Source organism: Gadus macrocephalus, chromosome 7 (genome assembly GCF_031168955.1).
Source record: "Gadus macrocephalus chromosome 7, ASM3116895v1".
Classification (NCBI taxonomy): domain Eukaryota; kingdom Metazoa; phylum Chordata; class Actinopteri; order Gadiformes; family Gadidae; genus Gadus; species Gadus macrocephalus.
The window spans coordinates 14,803,841-14,830,772 of NC_082388.1; the positions used below are offsets into that span (position 1 = coordinate 14,803,841).

Consider the following 26,932-nt stretch of genomic DNA (forward strand, 5'->3'; position numbering starts at 1 on the left):
GTGAGCATTCAGGGGGCTAGAACACACGTCCCCTCTCTGCAGGACTAAATGTGCTTTGAGTCAATTCAAAGTAGGGCTGGTCATCATAAGGGGTCTGCACTAACGCAGGAGCAGATGAATGCATCTTGAATGATACGATGGGAGCACTCCATCAACTTAAGAGTGTAGAATGCAGATACTAGAGCACAGTCCCTTGTTACTACCTGAGGGGATCAGAGGATCTGATAATAATAAACTATTATTTCAGCATAAAGTATGCTTAATAACTGTAAGCAGCTTTGGATAAAAGTGTCTGCGAACAACTGCATAGAACATGGTCAAACGGCAGTGAAATGACAGTATAAAACTAGTTCTCACTAGCTGCTAATAGCTACGGCTACCAAAAAACTGGAGCATCTCAATTAAGAACCCTTCAAACACTGAATTAAGGACTAGTGATGTTATAATCAAGCTACCACTCCTAACACACACACACACACACACACACACACACACACACACACACACGCATGAATAAACATGCACAGTGAGGCTTCAACAATCACGGGGAATCAAACTCGCAACCCTCCCCTCACCTATCAGGCCCTTGTCCGTGCTGGACGTCACCGTTTTGTAGGCGGGGTCTGCGCCCGGCCCGGCCCCCTCCTCGTCTGCGGGAGAGGGGGGGTTCCCGGAGGCGTGGCGGCGCTTCACCGTGCCGTAGTTCCCCTCGTTGGCGTCCGACAGCGAGCCGGACGACGCCCAGCTCTGCCGCGAGCGCCCGCCGCCGCCGCCGCCGCTGGACTCAGAGTCCCTGCTGCCGTGGCGCGCGTGACCCCCCGCCCCCGCCCCCGCCTCGGACCCGGGGCCCGGCGGCGGCGCCTGGGGGTAGCGGTAGCCGGAGGCCAGCAGGGCCGGGGCGGGGTGGGTGCCGTGGTCCCAGGGCCGGCAGGACGACAAGGGGAGGCTGGGGAAGGAGTCGTGGGAGGTGGAGGAGCTGGAGGTCCAGCTGCCGCGCCCGCTGTCCAACACAGGGAGGCCGGGGTCCTCCCCCGCCACCGAGGAGCAGGCGGAGGGAGGGCCCAGACGACTGCTGGCCAGAGGTGAGGGGGAGCTGGGGGGGGAGAGAGAGAGAGAGAGAGAGAGAGAGAGAGAGACAGAGAGACAGAGAGAGAGAGAGAGAGAGAGACAGAGAGACAGAGAGACAGAGAGACAGAGAGACAGAGAGACAGAGAGACAGAGAGACAGAGAGACAGAGAGAGAGACAGAGAGAGAGACAGAGAGACAGAGAGACAGACAGAGAGACAGAGAGACAGACAGAGAGACAGAGAGACAGAGAGACAGAGACAGAGAGACAGAGACAGAGACAGAGACAGAGACAGAGAGACAGAGAGACAGAGAGACAGAGAGACACAGAGAGACAGAGACAGAGACAGAGACAGAGACAGAGACAGAGAGAATGAGGGACAGAGAGAGATGTTTCAATGAATATTTCTGAATTTAATGTAATTTTCTTGTGTTGTGTTTGGGTGGTGTCAAAATGATGTGCGAGTTTACATTGGTATATCCGTGAAGGCTATTTACTTATAAATTGGGGATGGACACACACACACACACACACACACACACACACACACACACACACACACACACACACACACACACACACACACACACACACACACACACACACACACACACACACACACACACACACACTTCAGACTGTGAAGTGTTGGCAAACTACAAATTAAGCATACGTATGATCATACCTTCTAGTAATGATGTAGCATTTGAACAACATGCACTAATTTGAGAACAAATTTTAGTAAACAAAAGATAGAGTGCTCGGCTGGTTTGGCTGACTCTGATGGAGAGCACTGCAGAAGATCACATTTAACCAATAACTGATGAGCATCAGGCACACTCAATTGCTCAAAGAGATCCTGTCCTCCTCTGCCCACCCCCACCACCCCGAATGGACTGCCCTGCAGGGGGCGCTGTTGAAACACTTTCAGAAGAATGTGTCAACAGTCAGAGAAAAGATATTTGATAAAGGATACTTAGATTTGGTAATGGTTTATCTTGGATCTCCTTATTGCCTCTAACAAATACAGGAGCACCCTCCTTTACCTCTATGGACCAGTGTGCGTGTGCGTGTGTGTGTGTGTGTGTGTACACAAAAACATAGGCAAAGGTTGTTGGAGGCATCCGTCTTCCCATGAAGACCATTAAACCACTAGGCCAGAAAAGGACTTTGGGTGAAAGGTCGGATGCAGTAAAGCAGAGTGAACCTCTCTTTAAGTGACCGTAAAACACACTGGCTCTTTGTTCTTCATGCAACATAGACAACCTTTTAAGTGTCAGCCAGCAAGACATAACTTGCATCTCTCTCTCTCTCTCTCTCTCTCTCTCTCTCTCTCTCTCTCTCTCTCTCTCTCTCTCTCTCTCTCTCTCTCTCTCTCTCTCTCTCTCTCTCTCTCTCTCTCTCTCTCTCTCTCTCTCTCTCTCTCTCTCTCTCTCTCTCTCTCTCTCTCTCTCTCTCTCTCTCAGGGTGGGACATAGTAAAACCTTTAAATAAAAAAGTCTCATTGCAATGTACATTTACCAGCTCTTGCCACTGAAATACCCTGCTGCCGTCTGTCAGGTGGTAAAGCGATGTGATAAATGTACACTCTGGGCTGGGTTTCATAAGCCCACGGTTCACTGCTGTGCTCTGGATGTATGCTGGCTAAACAGCAAGCCTATAGGAGATGACTGTATTTCATAAACAGGCTGACGGATTACTACAAAATAAATACATAAATAAATAAATAAATAAAAGGCTAACTAGCAGTCAGTCTTATTCTGAAGGCTAGCTGGGATGGGGTCTGGTCCTGAAGGCTAACTAGGAGTGGGTTTGCTCCTGAAGGCTAACTAGGAGTGGGTCTGATCCTGAAGGCTAATTAGGAGTGGGTCTGATCCTGAAGGCTAACTAGGAGTGGGTCTGATCCTGAAGGCTAACTAGGAGTGGGTCTGATCCTGAAGGCTAACTAGGAGTGGGTCTGATCCTGAAGGCTAACTAGGAGTGGGTTTGCTCCTGAAGGCTAACTAGGAGTGGGTCTGATCCTGAAGGCCAAGTAGGAGTGGGTCTGGTCCTGAAGGCCAACTAGGAGTGGGTCTGATCCTGAAGGCCAAGTAGGAGTGGGTCTGGTCCTGAAGGCTAGCTTGGAGTGGGTTTGCTCCTGAAGGCCAAGTAGGAGTGGGTCTGGTCCTAAAATAAGCCAACTATGGGCTGTTTACTCAGCAGGATTCAGACGTCTACCTAAATAAAATCGATTTAGTAGAAAATAACTATGAAACAAAAGCCGCAAAAAACATGCAAATAAATACAATTGTCTGTCGACAATTTATAGTCTATAAAGAGAGGGAGGGAGAGGATATTAAACAAAGGACGCCTGTAAAATAATTGTGTGTGTGATGACCTCCAGCTGGGTTTGTATTTTAATGAGGGGAGGACAAAGTAATAGAGTGTGTGTGTGTGTGTGTGTGTGTGTGTGTGTGTGTGTGTGTCTGTGTCTGTGTCTGTGTCTGTGTCTGTGTGTGTGTGTGTGTGTGTGATGAAATGAGAATCAAGCAGGAAACTACCGGGCTGTGTGGGAAGTGTGGTTAACAAACCTCTGATTTGCGCTCTGCATTCTGTGGGTGCTACCGATGGAACGCTTTGATACTTCACAGCCTCACTATCTCACTTGGACAAACAGTCTGCCGAATGTCAATACAAAGAATCAATGAAGCTAAGTGAGCATGGCTTTGTTACCTTGTGCAAGGATGGCCGTAGTCCTGTCCGCCAGTCCGCGCGGCGAAGGCAGCATGGTGGTGGGTGGTGGTGTTGGTGTTGGAGCAGCTGCTGTTGTTGCTGCTGCTCTCAACCATGGCTACGCCGGTGGCGGCCACGGGGGCCGTCGTCGTCGTGGCGATGGCAGAGCGGCTGCCGTGACACCTGTTGTCGTCGGGGCCGGGCGTGAGCATGGAGTCCACCGAGCAGATACTGGAGCGCGAGGAGATCTCGCTGTGGCTGGAGTCCGACAGGCTGTCTGCCTTACCGGCCGGCAGCAGGGCATAGCCTGGTGTGAGTATAAGAGGTGAGGAACAATATAATCATCTGAATCGCCATTGATTACATCGAGCGCTTCCTTTCATTAAGGAACAACCAAAATACATTGCATGATCCACCTGTGTGGATCATACAATGTAGAGCGAAGGAAGAGGAGAGCAGCAGTAGAGAGAAGGTAGAGATGAAGAGAGGAAGATGGAGGAAAAGACATGAAAGGTCCAGGGAGTGAGAAAGAGGCAGAGGCTACTATTTTTTTCCAAGCATATTCACCCTAATGTAAAGCAAGGCAAAACATTCAATGAACCATTCTTTCTTATTATTGTACTTAAAAAAGAGCTACACTAAATTGTCATTGCACATTATTTAACTTACTGATCAACCCATGACGGATAGCGTTGAAGCGTATAGCTGTCAGAAAGTACTACTAACTTTAGAATAAACGCATGCTTTTATTAATAAATGTAACCTCCATTAACTACCATCACTTTGCAAGAGGACCTGGGAGCAGTGAACAACCATCCTGCCTCACAATGACATGATGATCCAAAAAACGACGTACATTAACAGTAGAGTAGTGTGTTCCCCGCTGTGCTTGTGGTTCAACAACTACTCTGTTGTGGTTAACACAGTTCAATTCATAATGCCTAAAACAGAAAGACATTTAACGAGACCTGCTGGGGTCTGCTGTTGATTGTCTACAATTTGAGGTTGGAAAACAGGCCACGTTTCGATTTTGAACATTAACAGTCGGTAAACGTCTCTGTGTTTACCTCACCGAACACAAACAAGCAATACAAAACAGCCGTGAAAGCAGCGTCCCTGCTGTGAGCACGGGGACTGATATCCAAGCTGTCTGCCATCACTACGGATTACCCTGCTACCTTTCCCTGCCCAAACGCCTACGCACATAGAAGAAACAACTTGTAAAGTGCAGAACTACATGAAATGTTAAGCCGCCAACTCTTTTTCTGGAACAAAGCGAGTCAAGTGCAATTTTGTAATGGGGGGGTTGTTTGTTTCCAGTAACCCGGCTCTCTTTGACAGTCTGTGACTCATCTGGGCAGCCGAGCGGGACCCTGTCACTGGAGCACCAAGTCCTGCGGTCGGGGACAGAGTCGCGTGGGAACGCTCTGATGTGTTACCCATTTGACCAAATAACATTCAAAAGAACATAATCTTGACATTTTCACTATCGCATTGGAAATAAGAAAACCTTCTCGCAAATAACTTGCTTTTGTAACATTCTTTATCAAAAACCTTTGTCCACCTATCAAATCTCCTTTGTGTGGGTCCTTTGATACTGTCTCCCTGTCTGTGAGTCAGCGCGTGCTGCTCCTGCGCTGTCTGTCCTTGCAGAGCCAAAGGAAAGGGTTGGGACTGAGTGCCCTCCTGCCTCTCAGCTGTCCCTGCTCCTGATCTGGGGGTGGTGACCCCAACGCCTGCTCCTGCTCTCCCACCCCAGCCCCGAGAAGCAACCTGACCGGCCTCTCCCGGGAAAGACTCTTCTCCCTCAGTGCCCGGAAAGGTGACGTCAGCCGCCTCCTCAACAGAGACCCTGGGGTTCTGCCCCTTCGGGGGCTGTCTGACTCTGCGGCGGGGCTGCCCAGGGTCGTCTGGCCCTGGGGAACAGAGGGGGGCCTCACAGACCACCGCCCTGGAACACGGGGGCCACTGTCTGGGGCTGTCTCGGTGGGACTGAACCCGGGTAAGCCTGTCTGTCTCTGGACAGAAAGGTAGCGGCACCTCCTCTCTGCGCCTCCGTCTGCACTCCTGCCCCTGACGTTTCCCTGAGAGGACATCTCTTCTTCCGCCACAACCACCTGTCCTGCTTCTCTCATTTCTTCTCCTCGTTCCTTGCTACTGCTCCTCTCTTCTGCCTGCATCTGTCTCTCTGCCTCATCTCCCTCTCTCTGTCTCTGCGTGTCCTCTGAGATGGCCGGCCTGGTCATCAGCAGGATGTGCTTGTGGAGGAGAGCCCCACCTATGCCGTAGCTGCGCAGGCTTGCCGTGCCCGCCTTGGTGCTGGCGTCGCTGGTCAGCGAGGACGAGGAGCCCGACAGGTTCATATGGCTGGAGTTGTGGGACTTGACCACGCCACCTGCTGTACAGGAAGATGAACAGAGGAGAGGACACCCATTCCTTTAGTGTGCCAGATAAGCAGATTGGCTCTCACATTCATGATTGATTGGAATTGTGTTTTTTGCTACTGTTTGAAACCGCCAATGTTGCATCTATTGCCCTCCTTACTTGACCTAATCTGTGTTGATCTCAAAGTTTCTTTCTTGATAACAAGGGCCGTTTCACCTTGGCCTTCAGAGGGCTTTGATTAAGGGATACATACTATATGTGGGCCTGTGAAGCACTTTGAGGCTGTAGCTGTGGAACTGCTACAAGACTATAAAAATAACACAGACTTAACGTGAGAGAGGCCCACTTTTAGTGTTCTCTTCATATTTAATCCTTCTTGTAACCGTGCCCTCTCCTCTTTTCTTATTTTTACTCTCCTCCTTCAGTCAGGATCAGAGGCCTGCGTCTAATTCATTTCCTGTTCATGCAGACCTAGAAACGTACCGTGGAGACTGTGACGGTGTTGAAAGAGTCTATGAATAACTCCAGCAGAGCTTACTCCAGGATGTGCACTTCAAATGAATGTACCACCTCAAAACCACACAATTCCCTTCATCTAACATTTCACCTGACGGCCAGGATGTCAGACAGGCTGTCTGACATGTATGCGTGTGTGACTGTGGCGACTGTGAAGGCTGTTGCGCCAGTATTGCTCACCTTTGCGCGGGGAGCCTTGTGGGGACACAGTGGGGCTGGAGTGGAGCGAGGACACCGTGGACACCGTGTCCTCACAAGGCCTCTTGGAGCTCCACTCGTCTGCTGTGCTCACCGGGGGCTTCTTCACCACCTGGGGGGACGCTGTGCCTGTGGGGACGGGGGGGGGAGGGGGTTGGGGGGAGGGTTATTAAGTGCAGCTTTCTTTTGCCCTGAGCCTCTGTGCCCACTGATTACCCATCGATATTGATATTCCATTGAACGCACTGGTGCGGCCTAATCACTGGGCTGGGTTGCATACAGCCTGACATGAAGTAGACTAAGTGGTACACACTTACATGGTCATGCATGCTGGGTAAATTGGTACCGTATACTAACTGGGTCATACATACTGGGTAACTTGGCACCGTCTAATTAATGGTTCGTATATGTACTGGGTCTGCTGGCAGTCTATAGTGTATAAGCTTTTTCGACCTATCGGACCCCCTATGTGTGCTTTCATGAGTCTACATAGGTACACGTACTGTGTGGGCCGTGCATCCGGCATGCTACCTGGTTCGATATATGGACGCGTTAGCCACTGCACACTGAATGCAAATCCTCCCAGGAGTCCCCAGTCTACTTACTGGGCGTGTTGAGGTCCTTGGCGGTGCTCTTCTTGCGCAGTGGGTACAGTGGCACCTGGACCTGCAGGACCTGGGACACCCGGTTCTGGGCCTTGCCCGAGGGCAGGGCAGAGCGCAGGGACACCGGGGACATGTCCGACTTGGTGGAGCGCCGCTCGCTCAGGCTCTTGGACACTAGGGAAGACGCACGGCCCGTGAGGGTTGACAGCACTCAAGCCTTTTATAGTAACGCTTCCAATGGAGGTTTAACTGCAGTTAAAAACTTCTTTTGGAAAAATACTAATAAAAGAGCATCATTATAAATGAACCTCCGATGCTGTTTACATACTGTGCACTTACATCGAGTGGTTAATACATGCATCACTTTTGAGAAGCAAGCATGGTTGTGGCTGAGTGTGTGTGTGTTTGAATGAAACTCATTTGCAGATATGATGGGTTCATTTGTTACTGCTCTGCTTAAACACTTGGGGGCGGTGTTGAGCCACAGTTACTATGTCAACACTGAGGCTCACATGTTTCGATGTTTGTGTATGCATGTATGTGTTCGTGTTTTAAAAGCAGATAGCACAAGGGCAAAAAACATCCATGCTTCTATTCCAAGATGAGTTGAATTAAACATCAAGGTTGAGAGATATAAAAGTCCTCTCCACAGTATTTCTGAGTCAACCACCTTGACTTGCTGAGGAGATCAAGCTCAGAGGTTCTGAGGGGACCATTAAATCAGTTTGGGCAAAATATGTGCAGGCGTATTAGGGCGTGTGTGTGTGTGTGCGTTAGGGTGTGTGCGTGCGTTAGGATGTGTGCGTGCGTTAGGGTGTGTGTGCGTTAGGGTGTGTGTGCGTTAGGGTGTGTGCGTGCGTTAGGATGTGTGCGTGCGTTAGGGTGTGTGTGCGTTAGGGTGTGTGTGCGTTAGGGTGTGCGTGCGTTAGGGTGTGTGCGTGCGTTAGGGTGTGTGCGTGCGTTAGGGTGTGTGCGTGCGTTAGGGTGTGTGCGTGCGTTAGGGTGTGTGTGTGCGTTAGGGTGTGTGCGTGCGTGCGTTAGGGTGTGTGCGTGCGTTAGGGTGTGTGTGTGCGTTAGGGTGTGTGTGCGTTAGGGTGTGTGCGTGCGTTAGGGTGTGTGTGCGTTAGGGTGTGTGCATGCGTTAGGGTGTGCGTGCGTTAGGGTGTGTGCGTGCGTTAGGGTGTGTGCGTGCGTTAGGGTGTGTGCGTGCGTTAGGGTGTGCGTGCGTTAGGATGTGTGTGTGCGTTAGGGTGTGTGTGCGTTAGGGTGTGTGTGCGTTAGGGTGTGTGCGTGCGTTAGGGTGTGTGTGCGTTAGGGTGTGTGTGCGTTAGGGTGTGTGCGTGCGTTAGGGTGTGCGTGCGTTAGGGTGTGTGCGTGCGTTGGGGTGTCGAGGCTCTGGGGGAAGGCGGGGGTACTCACGGGTGCTGTAGGAGGGCTCGCAGTGCAGGGAGAGGATCTGGAGCTTCTCCTCGTCGGTCTCCACGCTCATGTTGGACAGGTACTGCTTGACCTTGCGCGCCATGAGCGCGTCCTCGTACAGCTTCTTGGCGTTGAGCAGCGAGCTGCGGCGCACGCGCTTCTTGTGGGCGCCGCCCTGCACGTCCAGCATGTTGGAGTTGGTGCTGCCCTGGCTGAGGGACCTGGGGGGAAGAGGGGGGGGACATTGGATCTATCCCTCTTCTTTTATTGGGATTGGTTTGCCCTGGCAACATTTGTCGTGCATAACTGTTAGGCAAATAGAGCATTTCAAATGAGAATTTAAAGTGAGAGAAAGAAACGCAGGGTAGAAAGAGAGAGAAGAAAGATATAAAAGACAATAGAGGTGAAAAAGAAAATGAAGGTGAAATGATACTGAATGACGAGTGCCGGTATAAAATATGCTACATTAAGAAAGGAAGTAAGAACAGAGGGGAAATAGAACAGAGTCAGGAGCTCTAGATAAAGAGTGTGAGAGAGAGATGCATACAGAGGATTAACAGCAGAGAAGTGTATTTATAGAGACCAGTGGAGTAAATAAAGCAGAGGTTAAACGAAACACACACACACACACACACACACACACACACACACACACACACACACACACACACACACACACACACACACACACACACACACACACACACACACACACACACACACACACTTGGTTGGCCTTCCATCCAACTCCATTTGCGCTACAGTTAGGTCCGCCTATACATCCGTGTGTACGTCTGTGCGATACAAGGTTAATAACATGTCCATGCGTTTTTGAGGCCAAGGGCTTGCCGCTGCATCGGTGCCATGCGTCGTAATTAGACATAACCAAAACAAACAGAGGATTCTGTCAGGAGCTGGCAAACAAACTGGTTAGGGGAACCCAACAGAGGCTGATATGGGGAATATTAAGATGAGGATGAGGATGAGGATGATGCTAGAATGCAGACAATACACACGCATACACATGACCTGGTTCATATAGTAGATTTGGAATATATATAAATATATATATCATCCAAATAAATGACTTGCATTGAGAAAATAAACAAAACAGTAGGTCCTGCTTTATAATAACGAAAAATTATAATAAAGCATAGATCAGCATATGGCAAACTTAAGTAACACAGCATTGCCTAAAACAAAATAGAACACCTGGAAACGATTACCCCATCAAAATGAAATCAAAGTGCTTTTTCTCTCCCCGTCTGACTCCTTGTCTCCTAATGAAATCGGCAGTAAGGTGGTTCTCTGTATCCTAGATGTCCAACTGTCTGTGGTTATCGCAAGAGAAATGGTTTCTTTAATATCAATCCGATGTTTGTTTTGTTGCATAAGGCAGGTATAAATGTCTAGGCGAACCGTGTGCAGGAAGTAGGCCACAGTGTATCACGATTCAAGCCCTTGAAACATGTCTGTGAAGCCTGTGTTCTCTACTACAGAGAAGGGACTCATATCTGCAGCATTACGGCTGGCGGAGTCAGCCCGTAGTGTTGCCTGAAGGCTGCGGTGAGAAGGTGTGGCTGTTTGGTAGACGGTTTGTTAGTCTGTCTCATGTTCTTCTTAAGGCACATTCAGACCCGTGCGTAACCCTCACCATTGCTTCATTTCAGGTAGGGGAGGGGCCATAAACACGTAGTTATGCAACGTCAGAATCCTGACAGCATCACTTCATTTATGTGAATATTTAATCCTTGTTAATTCTGCTATAAACGCCATTGGTTTATGTTCATACAAATATTTTCAGATTCAATTTTTTACTCTACAATAACTGATTTATCCGTTGATCGGATCGAGGTTCACACTGATCCATGTGTTAAGGACATGTAGCGTTTAACCGTTATGCATAAACACACACATCTGTCCTCACACACTCTGGTTACCTACTGGTTTGGGTTTAATAGACAGAGCAATCCATTTGAAAAGGATAAATGCAAAAACAAGAAATAATGTAATAATATTGACCAGACTTTGACCCCATCTGAAAAATTATGTGTGTTTTAACCTCGTGATTGAAGGGGGACCAATCAATTCAATCTACTATTTGAGCCATGTCTCTGACGCATATGTACTGTACATTCAAACAAATGGGAAATGATGGACAGGGAGAATGGTTTGGATGTGGGCATGAGCTCAGGGAAAAGGCGTACGAGGGCTGAAAATGGAAAGGTTAATTGGATGAGCGCAAACACATGCACACACACACACACACACGCACGCACATACACACAACTTGCTCTTGGGATTCTCTCTACAGCCTTGCCCTACTTTGCTGAAAAACCTGAGACATTCACTGTCCAATTAAGCTTTGTGGCAATGATGAGTAATGATGTACTGCCCAGGTCTCACAAATCAGACGTAGGTTAATATCTAAAGTGTGATGTCAGCACTTCAACTTCAAATCTGGGTGAATGGGTCTTTAACTTTCTTTCGCTTCCTATTTGTTTCAACCAATCAGGTTGCTGTTGTGCAAATGATTTAATAGTGGCACCACAATTTCCCTTTACAGAGACTTTTACAAAAGTGTCTGTAAAGGTTTCAGATTAAAATTGGAGAAACTGGCCACTGTGGAAATACACTTATTCAAAATGAAACGTTATTTTCACTGGAATATCTCTAACGAAACAAAAACAAGTTTTAACAGCCCTTGCAGTTTTTTTGTGTTCTGCTAAAATAATCTGCTATAAAGTAGGACTGCTGGATCCGAGATAAATACTGCCATAACTATTGCCATAGACTTTATAGGAATTGGCATATTGCCTGTGTAGAGCTGGCTGCCACGATCAGTCTATGAATGTTGGTTTTCTTTATATTTTCTTCATTTTAATTCCCTATGATCTAAATGAATGCTGTTAATCTTAGTTTCCCTTTTTGGCGATTGGGCAATATCGGATATAAACTACATCCACATCCACACACACATGCACACACAAATGGTGAACACACGGGGAGAACATGCCACTGCAGATGAGGTAATGGGCGGGGCAGGGTGGGGCAGGGGAGGGGGTGACAGGAACCAGATTGGACCGGACCAAACCTGGCTGGACATGGTTGCCAAACAAAACTTACCCTAAACTCTTCCACCTCTTCTTCCTGCAAGCGAGATGCGTGAAGATTGAAGCGTGATTTAGAGACAGGGGTATAGGGTCAGGTCGATGTGGGGTGAGTGGGTACCAAGTAGAGGTCACATGACCACAGAGGAACAGGAAATGACAGGTGAAGGGACGACAGACACTGGACCTATCCCCATATCTGTGTATCATTCACTGTATATTTTGCGTGTGACCAGTGAATACATTTCTACGAAGTTAACAACATTAGCCTCACAGAAACTTTGTTGAGATTGGGTTCACGTATGATTGCAGTGTTGGGGACTTTTTCTGTAGGGGGCAGTCATGCACTGTGAGAGTGATTGCATAGAAAAATAACAACCGATAGAGCCACACACAAACAGAGTGAATCATCGCACTAAGGGTAGCATGAGTTCAAACTGTTGTACTCGACACCTGCCATGTCAAGTACGTTCACGAGGACACGCAGGGGACTTTGCCGTGCACTGGAACCAAATGGTATCCATGGACCGCATGCGTGCACCTGATGCCATGGATTCCCTTGATGTATGCATCGTAGCCATGGTAACGTTCCCCATCTGCCCATTACCAAAGAGTAATCATAACTGGAGGGATCTGTGTGGTACCGCAGGAGCTACGGCGAGAGCTACTCAGAGAGTATTTTTAGTCGATTAGCTACTAGTTATTTAAACACTACTGCTAACCCAAGCACATGTTAGAAGTTTCTTTCGATCCTCCACAGATGACTATGACTGAATGGAGTGCAGGATGAATACCAGTAGGCCAGCATAAGGTAGGTGTGTGTGTGTGTGTGTGTGTGTGTGTGTGTGTGTGTGTGTGTGTGTGTGTGTGTGTGTGTGTGTGTGTGTGTGTGTGTGTGTGTGTGTGTGCAGGGGGAGGTACCTCTGTCGGAACATAAGGGCAGGGTCCATGTTGGCGGAGGTCATGCGCACCACATGGCGGATCTCCTTGGCGATCATCCGCAACTTCTCAAAGTTCACCAGGCCGTCCACGCTGGAGTCGTTACCTAAAGACCCGCACGCACACGCACACACACACACACGTACACACACACACACGTGAAACAAAGCAATTCAAAGACCAGGTTAGAGATGGTTAATTCAAGGTGTAAGGTTAGCGATGTGTTGTGCTGTCTCATGTTTTCATTATTCAGTTATTCCGGCAAATTCCATTTTATAGAGCTGGCATTATTAGGGAAGCTGTTAAAAATAATAAAGTGGGGGAAGCCATTAACAGAAGTAAAACTAACGGGTCAGCTTCGGGGCAAAGTCCTCCCCCGCACGCAGGAAGCAAGAAACACCGAAAAAAGGATAACGAGGATGTACGAAAAGAGGCATCCCCTTTCCAGTATTGTTTCGGCTTGCATTATGAAGAGATATGATTTGTGTTGTTTTTTCACCAGGAAATCCCCAAATATGGGAACTTCCTGTCAGACAACTGAATATATTCACATGAGGTATATATATATATATATATATATATATACATGCAGTATATATATACACAAAAACATTACAATAAGGGTATATTCATAAACCAGATTACTCAACATTAGTTAATAAGCATAAATTATTAAATTCCTAAAAGTTAATTAATAGTTGACTAATGCTGTAGTAATTATATACTAATGGTGGTCGTATTTACTAATGGTGTTCATATTTACTAATGATGTTCATGTTAACTAGGGTATAAATTGCATTATTTAATAGGATAAGGGTTAACCCTAATCGTAATCATACCCCACTAACCCCAACATATAAACTAATGCTACATAATAATGCTATTTTGGAATTATGCAACCTTATTTTAAAGTAACATCATATATATTCAAAAAAAAAAAAAACATTCAAATAATTTTCATCAAGTTTAACTTTTACACACAATGAACCCCACCAAAGACCAAGAGGGAACCAGGGCTATGGGAAACACAAGCGAGTGGCCAGCTTACCCTCGTGCAGGAAGGTGAGGTCCTTCTTGACCACAGGGAACAGGGGGATGATGGGAGGCTGCATGCTCTGGCTGCTCAGCACGTTGCGGTACTTGGCCATGTTCCGCGAGGGGTCGAACACGTCCTGGACGTCCGTGAACAGCTTCTCGTACTTACTGGGCAGCTTCTCCCAGGATGCCCGGAGACGGGCCACTGGGGCCAGGTTCAGGCCGCTGGTTCGAGAACCGGGGGGGCAACAGGGGGAAGGGAAGGGGATGAGGGATGAGGGAAATAGAGGAAAGAAAAAGAGACAGAGAGAAAAGTTAATACAATTCTAAAATGAACACTCTTCACCACCACACACACACACACACACACACACACACACACACACACACACACACGGTCAGAGTCCATGTGCTGGCCTGCTGTGAGCTATGAGGGAACGGAGGCTCTTGCTTTCATTGGGTCATTTAAGAGTCGCAAGGCATACGAGCACTATGCTGCTAATGTTTCTGAGTACGAGGGCAGACTTAACAATTCCTTGCTCCAGCTCAGTGGCGTCCTCAGGTGATACTCCTGGGTTATTGGATATAGCAAAATTGACTGCATAAGCCATTTTTAACACTGTCAAGGTTACACATTCTTCATCGAGGTTTGTTTGTGAAGTGCACGTCGATTTTTTCATCAGCAGTCAAATTATGCCTTCAATTTTCATCCTCAAAGCGGTCTTGTCTTGGATATGAGTGAAACTGGAAACGCATCAGAATTCTGATGTTTTACACATTTCTAAATTAGAGATTATATCTTCAGAAGATGTTTTCCAGCAATGTACATCCTGATTCCCTCTGCTCTAAATAGAAAACTGAGAACCTTTTGATTTATTCTAATACACACTCTTATACTTCTGTAAGCACACACAGACACGCGCAGAAGTGCTGCGGCCACATGCATGCACTCGGGGGGTCTGGTCGTACACAGTGGCACCACAGTGGCATGCTCGGTTTAAGCCACACAGAGAATTCATTACATCAACAACACATAACCCTCCAACTCAACAGCGGGAATCAGAGTTGCAGTGGCTCAACACAAGTAAGCTGACGTAATGAGAGATCGAGAGAGTAAGAGAGTGAGGCAAAGAGAGAGAGATACAGAGAAACTAGCACACAAACTAGACCTTGGATTTAACAAGATAGCATGTTTAAATGTGGTTGATAGGGTTTACATGTTTAAATGTGGTCGATAGTGTTTGAGTGTGGTCGCTAGTGTTTACATGTGGTCGATAGTGTTTAAATGTGGTCGATAGTGTGTAGGTGTGGGCGAGAGTGTTTAAATGTGGTCGATGGTGTTTGGATGTGGTCGATAGTGTTTAAATGTGGTCGATAGGGTTTACATGTTTAAATGTGGTCGAAAGTGTTTAATTGTGGTCGATAGTGTTTAATTGTGGTCGATAGGGTTTACATGTTTAAATGTGGTCGATAGTGTTTATATATGGTCGATAGGGTTTACATGTGGTCGATAGGGTTTACATGTGGTCCATAGTGTTTAAATGTGGTCCATAGTGTTTAAATGTGGGCGATAGTGTTTAAATGTGGTCGATAGGGTTTACGTGTGGTCCATAGTGTTTAAATGTGGGTGATAGTGTTTAAATGTGGGCGATAGTGTTTACATGTGGTCGATAGGGTTTACATGTGGTCCATAGTGTTTAAATATGGTCGATATTGTTTAAATGTGATCGACAGTGTTTAAATATGGTCGATAGTGTTTAAATATGTTCTTTTCCCTCACTCTCCACCTCATCCCTAACTCTCCACCTCAAGCTGGTGTGTAGTGAGCGTTCTGGCACCGATTGGCTGCCGTGCATCACCCAAGTGGGTGCTACATATTGGTGGTGGTTAGTGAGGTCCCCCCTTCACTTTAGGCGTCTTTGAGTGTTATTAATTATTATTATTATTCATGTTTAACCTCTGTTTTCCTTTTATTCCTAGTCTGTTTTACATAGTTTTGAATGATGACTATATGCTCTGTAAGGTGACCTTGGGTGTCTTGAAAGGCTCCTCTAAATTAAATGTATTATTATTATTATTATTAAGATCATGGCTGTCCATATATGGCAGTGGAACCACATTTCTCATCCTTTTAATGGCATAAAAAGACAGTTGTTAGCTTGCTAACTATTTTGAAGACAGACAGACAGACAGACAGACAGACAGACAGACAGACAGACAGACAGACAGACAGACAGACAGACAGACAGACCTGATGATGGCAAACATGGAGTTGAAGTTCTTGCATTCCCGGCAGTGCAGGGCAATCTTGATGAAGTGCTTAATGGTCTTCATTCTCTTCAGCGCGTTGCCTTCCTTCAGGATCTCCGTGGCGACCCAGAAGGTCTCCTGGTTGATCACTTCCTCAAACTGCTTCAGGTGGCCACTGCCGGAGCGCGAGTCCAGCTTGAACAGGTCGTCCACGTACCTGGTGACCACCAAGGGAAGCAGGGGGGGGTTCATAGAAAACAATGTCGTTGACATGATGGAGATAAAGAGGTCTGCGTTTTAGATCCATTCGCGCTAAAATTGTTCTTCCATTATTAGTAAATCTTGGAGTTCCATTTATATTGTGTTAGGGTATGGAAAACATTTATCCAACCCAGACGTTTATGCAAAAACACATGCATCTGTGTGTGCGTCCACCGAGTCGGTGGACACACACACAGATGCATGTGTTTTGGTACAAACGTCTGGGTCGGATGTACATCTCCAGGCGTCCACCTACTCGGTTGAGGCGATGTTCCTGAAGAGCTCGAAGTCCCTCATGGAGAGCTGCGCCGCCACCTCCACCGTGCTGAGCTGCAGCAGGCTGATCTGGCTCTCCCGAAGGAGGTCCTGAGCGTCGTCATCCGAGCACAGGGTCTCCGTGTCCATGTTGTTCTTCAGGTAGTACCTGTAGGGGGCAGGGGGGGGGGGGGGCAGACCTGGTGACACCTGGCTGCTTCTCGCAGAGTGAGCCTTTTAAAGATTCTGAGTATTTAGACATTACTGTAAAAGGAAATAGCATTTAGATATGGAGAGATATTAATCCAGAGGAGTGTGGGAATTATAAGAGGCTCAGATGCTGGCCTATTGCACAGGTAAGCATGGGTATGGTGATCAAGTCCAGTATAGTATCTACATTTAATCCCAAATGACATGCAAAGTAAATCTCCCTGCCCTACGGCTGTGTCTTATAAATGTAGAAATATGAGCCAAGGTAATTGCACATTTAAACATGGCGTGGGCTGGTTTCATCAAGTGTAATGACATATGTTCAAGAGGGGATGCATGGGGATTCTTTTTTATAAGACAGGACATGTAAAATGGGCTTGTTATATTGAATTATTTTAAAGTAATACCATATATGCAATGTTAAGCAATATGTTCACGTTATATTATGCTTAAGGCTGCAAAAACATTTTCTTTGACCATTGAGAAAACGGTTCATTTCCACCAGTATATAATATAGAGCGACAAAACGTGCAATCTAATCTATGCATGTATTTTGCATCTCTCTCTCAATCTGCTCCCATTTGCTCATAACACGATAAATCTCCTCGCTTCATCCTAAAAGAGCACATTTCCCGTATACGGCTTAAGTTTGGATGAGTGCAGTTATGACACCAGTGATCTATAATTCTCATGTATCTAAAATTCCCTGGAGGGATGGATAGAGCAAGCAAAGATAAACGAATAGACATAAAGAGACACGGATGGAGAGGGCTGAAACACACCGAGGCAGAACCAAAAACACACCCACACACAGACCACACACTCACAAAGAGAAGAGAAAGAGGGAGAAATTAAGAGCTTTATTTATTATCCTTGCAGCTAGAGATAGCTCCATTCCTCTCTCCGATTGAAAGTTGTTATTTAAGTTAGCATTTGTATCACCACTGCAGACAAGAAGTATGATACTGCAGCCAGTTTAAATTATATAATGGACTGCCTAGGGGAGGAAAAAGGGTATGATTAGAGGTAGATTCAAAGTTTTGCATTGTCTAAAATAAGAAGAAAAAGCAATACATCTTCCCCCTTGCTCTTCCTGCATCTCTTATGTAGCCATCAAATGTGAAGATCTATATAATATGGTTCCTGATCATCGTATCGTACTACAAAGTAACGCGTTATTGAGTAGCTCACATATTTTTTTGTTCTAACGAGTAAAGCATTCGTTTTGGAAGGCACTTTTCCCAGTTCATAGTAGCAGCAGTCTTGGAATGTAACTAGTTGGGTCTTAAAGTATCGTTACCCAACAGTGTGTGCCAAAAACCAAGGGGCAGATTCAGGCCTCCTGAAGGAAGGAAAGGAGAGAACGAGTACAAACAGCATGAGAGGGAAGAGAAGGGGAGAGGGAAGAGCTAATGGAAGAGCGGTGCTGGTCAGACCAGGCAGCAATGACAGGGCAGCAACACTAAGCTACTTCCACCGGATAGGAAAGGGTTTTTTGGAGCACGTGTTCATCAAACAGGATGTGTGCATTCATACACATATCTCGCAATTTCTGAAATTGTGCGTATGCCTGTAAACCTTTGCGCCTAGTTATCGCCCTGCTCTAAGTGGGTTTGAGGGAAGTGTACCAAACAGCTGTCAGAATGATGCCGGCCAACTAACAGTGTTGGTACATGGTGGCGGGCAATGTAAGAGAATGTCGTGGTGTAGAGAATCACAAAAATTAGGGAGAAAGAGGAGGCATGTGTGCATAAAATAAGGTCCAACGCATCACATGTTAATGATGTGACCTTTGAGCGTACAAGTATGATGCATCCACATCTTGACCTTGACTGCATGGGTCTTATGTTAAGTCTTTGTGCATGCATTATGTGCACACGTGTGCATCATGTACACGTGTGCATCATGTATGTGACTGGCGGGTTTGAGGAAGTGGAGGGGGGGGAGATCAAATATTCATTGTAACCTAGTTGGGATGTGTGTGAACAGAGGCCAAGGGGAGGGATTCCTATCCCCCAGGAGCAGAGAGAGAAACTCAACAGGGAGTCAGCCATGCAATAAACAAAACAACCAAAATATAATTACAAATGATGGGCACCCCTAATGCCGTTTGTTTAAATAAAAAACATATATATATATATATATATATATATCCTCTGCTCCCTACTGTACCCCGCTTAATTGCTGCCACTGTTTTGTTTTCACCTGGGCCGTTAAGTACCTTAACATTGTTTTACTCGCTACTCCAACAGTGAGGGCATGCTGTGATGGTCTCAGCTACCCTTCAGGCTCAATGACTCAAAGTACACTGCTCCTCCTGAGGCTCCATACCTGCCGTTGAGCTGGATGCGGTCGGCCAGCTTGGAGAGCTGGTCGGGCAGCCTCCGCTGCTTGATGACGCCCTCGGGGCTGACCGACATCTCGCACAGGGAGTAGGTCTCGGGCGAGGCCAGCAGGCCGAACTCGTTCACCGTGTGGGACACCACGTCCTTGGCCGTGGTGTCCTTGCTGATGATGATGTAGCAGCTCTGCTGGTCGGCCTTGAACACCCGGATCACCTGATCAGGGATGTCTGCGGGGGGAGGGCCGGAGAAGGACAGGGATCAATGAATGGATTGGGTGGAGTGGCAGGCGACGTCTGTAAGCCTGTAGACGTGGATGCCTGTGTATACAGACTTGAACAGGAATACATTCACAGACCACGCTCAAAAGAATAACAGATATACATGTCCGCTTTTAGATTCACAGGAACACCACCAGAGAGTGAAAAGGACGATGATTAAGAGACATCTAGTGGCCCACAACAGAATCTTGGTAATAATTGTAACAATGATTGCATCCTGGTTGCAATTGCCAATTCAATTTGGCTGGACAAGAAAACCCTCAGAAAGCAAACTTTTCCCACAGAGAGGATTTATGTGGGATTGGCAACGTGTGGTGTGCACTCGCTCCACTTGGAGCTCTGGGCTTTTCAACAACGGTCAAAGGAGATATGATCTTGTGCATCCTTCCCTTGCCGTGAGGTCAGTGGCGGTTTTAGGAACGGGCAAACCGGGCAGCCGCCCTAGGCGCCATATTTGTGGGGGGGGCGTAAAATTACGGGGGGGGGGGGGGAGACACGTGAATCCATCGTGTGAGGTCCCCAATGACTACATTGTCCCAGCCTCCTGATTTTACACCCAGCGGATAGGATAATTAGCCAATCTGAGCCAATCACAAATCAGGACCACTTTGGTCAAACATGGGTCAGCAAGGCCGGAATATGGATACCGACTACCCTACTGATAATAGCACTATGAGTGTCTGGTGAAATGCTGCTAAACTGAACAATGGTAAACGTAACCATTTCAAACCAAAACCCGACCATAACCCAAAGCTTTACTGTCTGTGCTAGGGCTGCTCGATTATGGAAAAAAAATCATAATCAGGATTATTTTGGTCAATATTGAATTATTATTACTGATTATTCAAACGATTTTTTTTGAGTTTGAAAAGATTTTGTATTTATTCAGCATGTCTCTCTCAAAAACACTTTGTAACTGACAACTCTGAAATTTCGCCCTTAGAAAAAAAATCGTGGTAAAACTTCTCCTGACTTGACACTTAAGTTTCCACGTACTGTATTCTGAAAGTTTCTCGGTGATGGAAACTGAGAGGAAGTGATATTGAAATAGAGATACGGTCAGAGAACTGACAGTGGGAATGTACAGTGAAAAGCACATGATCAAAACTAAATGGTAGCGAGGGGTTATACTACTTTTAGCATCCTGGATGCTAAAAGCAGACAAGACATTGTATAAACGCCAAACAAACATCAAATAAGCTTCAGGCCACCAGAAAGTTATTGAGGGTGACATAAACATCACATCAACTCATGTTCCCAACGGCGCTACCGTTAACTGATAATAGCACGCACAGAATCATGAGAAAAGTAATTATATTCATATACATGAATAAATTCAGTGGAAAATAACAGTGTTTGCTCTCTTGGTAAGGTTCGGATTTCCATCTAGAGCTTTTGGCGACGCAGCACCTTGAAGTCTACAACAACACACCTCCTCTGTTCCGCTCCCCACATGCCCCACCCCCACCTCCTCTCCCGGTCTCCCTGCCAACGCTTTTCCCGCTCACTCCATCACTGAGACGGAGATAAATCAGCTGTTATGGTGCAGATGGTGGGGGGGGGGGGGGGGGGGAGCAGATTGAGTGGAGGAGACAGGGCCCTGATGGCCCAGGAGGAGAGAGTGGAACAAGGTAGCACACTAGTGCTGAGGAACACACACACACACACACACACACACACACACACACACACACACACACACACACACACACACACACACACACACACACACACACACACACACACACACACACACACAAATGTGATCGAAAGAAGCTTAGCTTGGAGAGTTGACCACTATCTGGAAAGACATACATTTACAAGGGAAGATCATCCCACAAGACTCTGGGAGGGTTGAGGTACTTACAGTAGAGTCCCAAGGCTTGGCAAGCAACGGGGAAGAAAGAAGAGATAGAGAAAACATGAGACAAGAGAAAGAATGTCGTTGAATAGTAGGAGAATGTGTCGGTGTGTGTAGGATGAGGATCAAAACCAAAATGATCAAATGGGAAGGTATAGAGTTTTTGATTCTTTATGATAAAGTATTACACCAAGGGGACGGTGTGTCTTGAAATCACTGCATAGATCAGGGTGAGGCAGGGAGGGGGAGAGAGACAGAGAGAGAAATATAAATGCATAGAAGATACAACTTTGTTACAATAATGACAAGACGTTTAAATTGCCTTGCGATGTACCACACACATCAGATGTGCTCTAAAGTCCAGAGCAGCAGGAGAGTGGGGGAACCTCAACTTAAAGAGATTTAATAATGTAACTGAGCGGGCACGGGCCGGCGCCTGGTCAGCACTAGGGTTGAGCACCGAAACTCGGTTCCAGTAGGGAACCGGTTCCGACGTAAACGGTTGTAACGAGATCGAATAAAAACGCACATTTCGGTGCCTCATAACGGTTCCTGACTCTTTTTATTTTTTTCACCCCTCCCCCGCCCCTATGGTGTTGCGGCGTCAACTTGCGTGACGTCAGTGTCACTACTGAGTCTGCACACTTGTTGATCAGATCATCAGAACTGATAGTGAGAGAATCAATGAAGATGCCGAAGGCAAAACGATCCAAGGTTTGGCTACATTACACATCCAAGGATTTAAACTCTGCGACATTCAACAGATACAATAAAGTTATTTCGAGCAAAGGAGGTAACACGTCAAATCTAACATCTGACGACTTGCGGTGTTTATTTAAAAGCCGAAAAATGTACCCTGTTCGATAGCTTACGTGACGCAAGGCCAAGCACTTCAGCAGCACAAACCGGACAAATTAAGACTCCCAGTGTGGTGGTGGACAACACAAATGATGATGAATCTGACAGTCACAATATTGTTTTATTTGACGTAAATGTGAATTTTTATTTTATATTGCTTTATTCATTATTACCAAATGTTACTTGTATTTATATCTGTATATCTGTATTAAATCTGTTTAAAGATTTAAGGTAATATTGTGTTTAATTTGGCCCTGGAAATTAAAGGGTATTGTTTTTTGACAAAGTGTGTGCAGTTTCGTTTTTTGAGAAGTATCGGTTCGAGAACCGTTTTAGCACCGGAACCGTTTAAAAAGTACAGGATAGGCACCGGAATCGGATAAAACCCAAACGATATCCATCCCTAGTCAGCACCGACACTGCCAGACCAGCTAGACCCTGGCTAGCTCCACTACCTGGGGGAGAAGAAAGAGCAGTACCCCGGCTAACTCCACCACCTCTGAAACCTGGCCATCAGTGCCCTAACTAGCTCCATCACCTCCTCCACCTGGCCAGAGGTAACCTAACTAGCTCCACCACTTCTGGAACCTGGCCAGCAGTGCCCTGGCTGAACTAAAATCAATCAAATTGACCTCAATTGCGTTTGTGTGCTTTGCTGCGCGCGCATATGCGCTTCGCTGCGCGTGTGTGTGTGTGTGTGTGTGCGTGCGTGCGTGTTTTGCTGAGTGTGCGTGCGAGAGTGCATGTTTCGCTGAGCGTGTGCACGTTTTGCTCGGCTCGTGTGTGCGTTTCACTGCTGTGCGTGTGTGTGTGTGTGCGAGTTGCAACTCAACTCTGTGGCTCATGTGCTAATTAGGTCATGTGATTCGGTCATCGCATTGCAGATCATACAACACTATATATGATCGCCAATATGATCGGACATGGGCATGCACTGTATGTACTGAACTGCATGTACAATTGCAGAGGAATAAACTGTCAGCATTTTGCTTTGAAGAAAAAAAAAAAAAATGAAGGTGCCTTTATGCCATCAATGGTGGGGATTGGGGATTCAGGATCCCTCCCTCCCTCCCCTCCTCCCCCCCACCCTCCCTCCCCCCCCCCCTCCTCACCTGCAGGGTTGGAGAAGTCCAGCACGCTGGAGGCGGGCTGCAGCAGGTCGGGGCTGCTGGAGGAAAGGCTCCCGGGAATGGGCATGATGGCCACACTATGCCGGCACTGCTTGGTGCCGACGATGCTGTCGTCCTGGGACTGGCCCACGCCGCCGTCACTGCGGAGGGGGAGGGATGGGGGGAGACCGTATGAATGACCAGTGGGTGGGTTAGAGGGGGCATGGGTGAGGATTAGGAAGATAAGGAAGTAGGTAAGGGGGTGGCAGGGGAGACGAGAACCTCTACTGCAGCAGAGGATGCAATACTGAGGTCAGAGGCATCCGACTCACGCACTCATTTCTTGATTTAATAATATCAAGGGCTTTGGAAACAGGTTCTTTATCTATGCAACCTAAAGAAATATCTACGAAACAAGGAGCACAAAAAGGTTTGGTAGCCCAATAAAAGCGATCGCAGAGAGAAAACAGACACAAATCTTTGCTATTATAGGAGGAGAAGGCATGGATGAAACTCATCCATGGTGGGGTTGTAAATGTGTAGGGTATTAATAGATGGCTGATTAAGCACCCACCATACACAATGCAGTTGGATATAGAAAATGGCAATCGCATTCAAGATTGACCCAATATGTAAACATGGACGTCATTTATTGTTTTTTGTCTAAATATTTACTGAATTGTTCAGCTACATTACATACATACATCTTGAATTTCCCCCGGGATTAATAAAGTATATATCTACATTTACCACTCTTCCTTCTCATTCTGACCTCGATCTGGAACAACTATATGTTGAATTGATTGGTCAGATTTATATTGCACACACACACACGTTTGAAAAAGTACACCATTCAGGAAGTTCAACAGTTAGAGCTGACACTGAGTGATCATATCGCAGAGAAAAGATGTGTCCTTTTGACCCGTTCAATTCAGGAAGCTTGGCACGCTAACCTGTATCAGTGGGGATGGCCACACGCAACAGAGAGGGCGAGAGAGAGAGAGAGAGAGAGAGAGAGAGAGAGACACACACAGACAGAGAGTGAGAAAACAGAAAGAGAGAGAGAGAGCGAGACATAGCGAGAGCGAGAGAGCGGGAGATTAATTATTCATCTACTTTGGCAACGTCCATGTTGATATTTCCCTTCCCAATAAAGCTCTCTTTTGAATATAATTGGCAGGCATACGGAAAAAATAAAAGCGGGAGAGATGTGGAGTAAAGAAAACAACCCGCCTCCCCCTCTCTCTCATACGAGGGAGAGAGTCCAGTACCCACTGCCCCGCAAATGTATTCTTCATTGAGGGAAGCAGAGGGGGCATTGGGCGCTGTCATGTCAAGAGGAGCATAGAGCAGCTGATGGGGGAGAGGGAGGAGGGCTCAGGGCGTGGAGGACCACCAAGAGGTCCATGTTGAATTAATTAACATTAAAACACCTCCACTGCAGTCATGGCGTCTGAGCTGAAGGTCAGCATGAACAGCGCATGTCGCGGCCTGCAGTGTGCCTAGTAAATGGTAAATGGACTGCCTTTATATAGCACTTTCATCCAACGCGCTTTTACAATATCGCCTGACATTCACCCATTCATGCACCCATTCACACACCGACGGCGGAGTCACCCGTGCAGGGAGACGGCCAGCTCGTGGGGAGCAGTAAGGGTGAGGTGTCTTGCTCAGTGACACCTCGACACTGAGCTATGAGGAGCCGGGGATCGAACTAGCAACCCTGCGGTTACCAGCCAAACAGCTCTACCTGCCGCCTTATGCATATGGAAAGGTGGCCATTTGCCCTGGGGGGGATCTGTGGGAATTTCCCCTCCCTGGTCTATACATCCCTGGCTCTGCTGAAATTGTTTTATATGATATACACATACATGACATGTATATATATACAATATATATATATATATATATATATATATATATATATACACACACACACACACACACACACACGTATATATATATTCACATACACAAATATATATATACATATATATATATATATGCACACAAATGTGTGTCTGCAAACAATGGCATGGATTGGAAGGAGGAGGTTGATGTGGAGACACAGCAGGTCTTACCCAAACAGGCCCCTGAGGCAGCAGGGACGGCACAGAGGAAGAAAACAAAGAAACAAAACAAGACATTGGAGAACAGACCCTTGACGAAGACTTGAAAGAAGAAGAACATAAACAGATAGTCCATTGAAGTCAATTCGGTCGCCCGACATGCAACGACTTGAGATCATTACCAGACGGAGAGCAGTGCAATCAACTGACAGAGACACAGAGATAGGACGGTGTCAACAAAAACACATACATAGACAAACACACACAAACTGTATACATAGTGTGTGCCTACAAAGATATAAATCACACTTGCATTAGCATTTTACTTTCAGAACACGCACGCTTTTTGATATGGCTTCTATCTGCCCTGCAATTCAATTCTGACTCTGAGGCTATCCTGGTCCATTCTCTCTGACACAATCATATGCTAATTGAGCCCAATGAAAGGGCCTTTTGAACAGTGAACTATAAAAGAAAAGAAAAAGATGAAGGGATAATGTTATACTATTTAACTATTTTCCATGTTACAATGCCATGTGTGGACTTAGCAGAACCAGAATATGGTGGGAATGGGCACGCATGGAAATAGTCGAGGAGATAATAGAGAACTTCATAATTTTTTGTGTATCTGTCGTAAAGTGTGCTTTAAAGTAAGAGAGCTCACAAAGATGCGCGCCAATATTTTTGTGTGATGAGCGTGCGTGAGACCGAGAGAGAGAGAGAGAGAGCGAGATCAAGAGCAAGACCAAGAGCAAGAGCAAGAGAGAGAGAGAGCGAGAGAGAGAGAGAGCGAGAGAGAGATCAAGAGCAAGAGCGCGAGAGAGAGCAAGAGCAAGAGCGAGAGACAGAGCAAGAGAGAGCTTGAGCGAGAGCGAGAGAGCGAGAGTGAGAGAGCGAGACTTGCTTTTGTGTCTTTTTCTTTGTATGCAAGTTTGTGTTCATGCTTCAGTATATGCTTGTGCATATAAAAACACCATTGTTTTTGTAACAGGCCATGTGACCGGTAGAAGCGCTCAATTGTGTGTAGTGTGTGCACAAATGTGCTTGACGGATAGCCATGTCATTAGGAGCAATGGGATGGCGTTTTCTCTCTCTCACCCCAATGACACAATCGAGAGCTTTATGGAGACCCGGAAAGCATTTGGAGGGGGGGAAGATGAAATCCAATCAAGGCGGTACTGGCACAGTATGAGAACAATGTTAAACCCCCAGCCTGTTGACCGCTCCTGAGGCTTGGAGTAAATAAAGCCGGGGGAGGGGTGTAGTACTGGAGGGCCATAATGGCCATGAATGAGAGTACGTGATGCTGAGAATGAAGATGAGTTGCGATAATGACCTAGGAGATGGTATGTTACACGGCAGAGAGGGACACATTGGCCCAATTCCATAGAACTGAATGAAATGAAGTTCTCGACAAAGCAGATTTTTTTTGTTCCAAACAACTATATGCG

The 26,932-nt window shown here is 46.6% G+C and overlaps 1 protein-coding gene across 11 annotated transcripts in view; it reads right to left on the reverse strand.

Annotated features, from left to right (window-relative positions):
- rapgef6 (Rap guanine nucleotide exchange factor (GEF) 6) overlaps positions 1-26,932 on the reverse strand; it is a 92,039-nt gene that overhangs the window by 3,693 nt on the left and 61,414 nt on the right. For 5 of the 11 annotated variants that reach the window (XM_060056810.1, XM_060056819.1, XM_060056818.1 and 2 more), the window contains 14 exons: positions 23,416-23,573; positions 21,452-21,466; positions 19,293-19,533; positions 16,753-16,920; positions 16,237-16,452; positions 13,994-14,210; positions 12,933-13,051; positions 12,028-12,051; positions 8,902-9,122; positions 7,483-7,656; positions 6,860-7,006; positions 6,057-6,176; positions 3,779-4,085; positions 576-1,093 (listed from right to left, as the gene is read on the reverse strand). In XM_060056810.1, coding sequence (XP_059912793.1) covers positions 576-1,093; positions 3,779-4,085; positions 6,057-6,176; positions 6,860-7,006; positions 7,483-7,656; positions 8,902-9,122; positions 12,028-12,051; positions 12,933-13,051; positions 13,994-14,210; positions 16,237-16,452; positions 16,753-16,920; positions 19,293-19,533; positions 21,452-21,466; positions 23,416-23,573 — 2,645 coding nt within the window. Of the gene's footprint in view, positions 1-575; positions 1,094-3,778; positions 4,086-6,056; positions 6,177-6,859; positions 7,007-7,482; positions 7,657-8,901; positions 9,123-12,027; positions 12,052-12,932; positions 13,057-13,993; positions 14,211-16,236; positions 16,453-16,752; positions 16,921-19,292; positions 19,534-21,451; positions 21,467-23,415; positions 23,574-26,932 lie in introns of all 11 variants that reach the window. The other 6 variants (XM_060056809.1, XM_060056811.1, XM_060056812.1 and 3 more) reach the window with 6 other exon arrangements.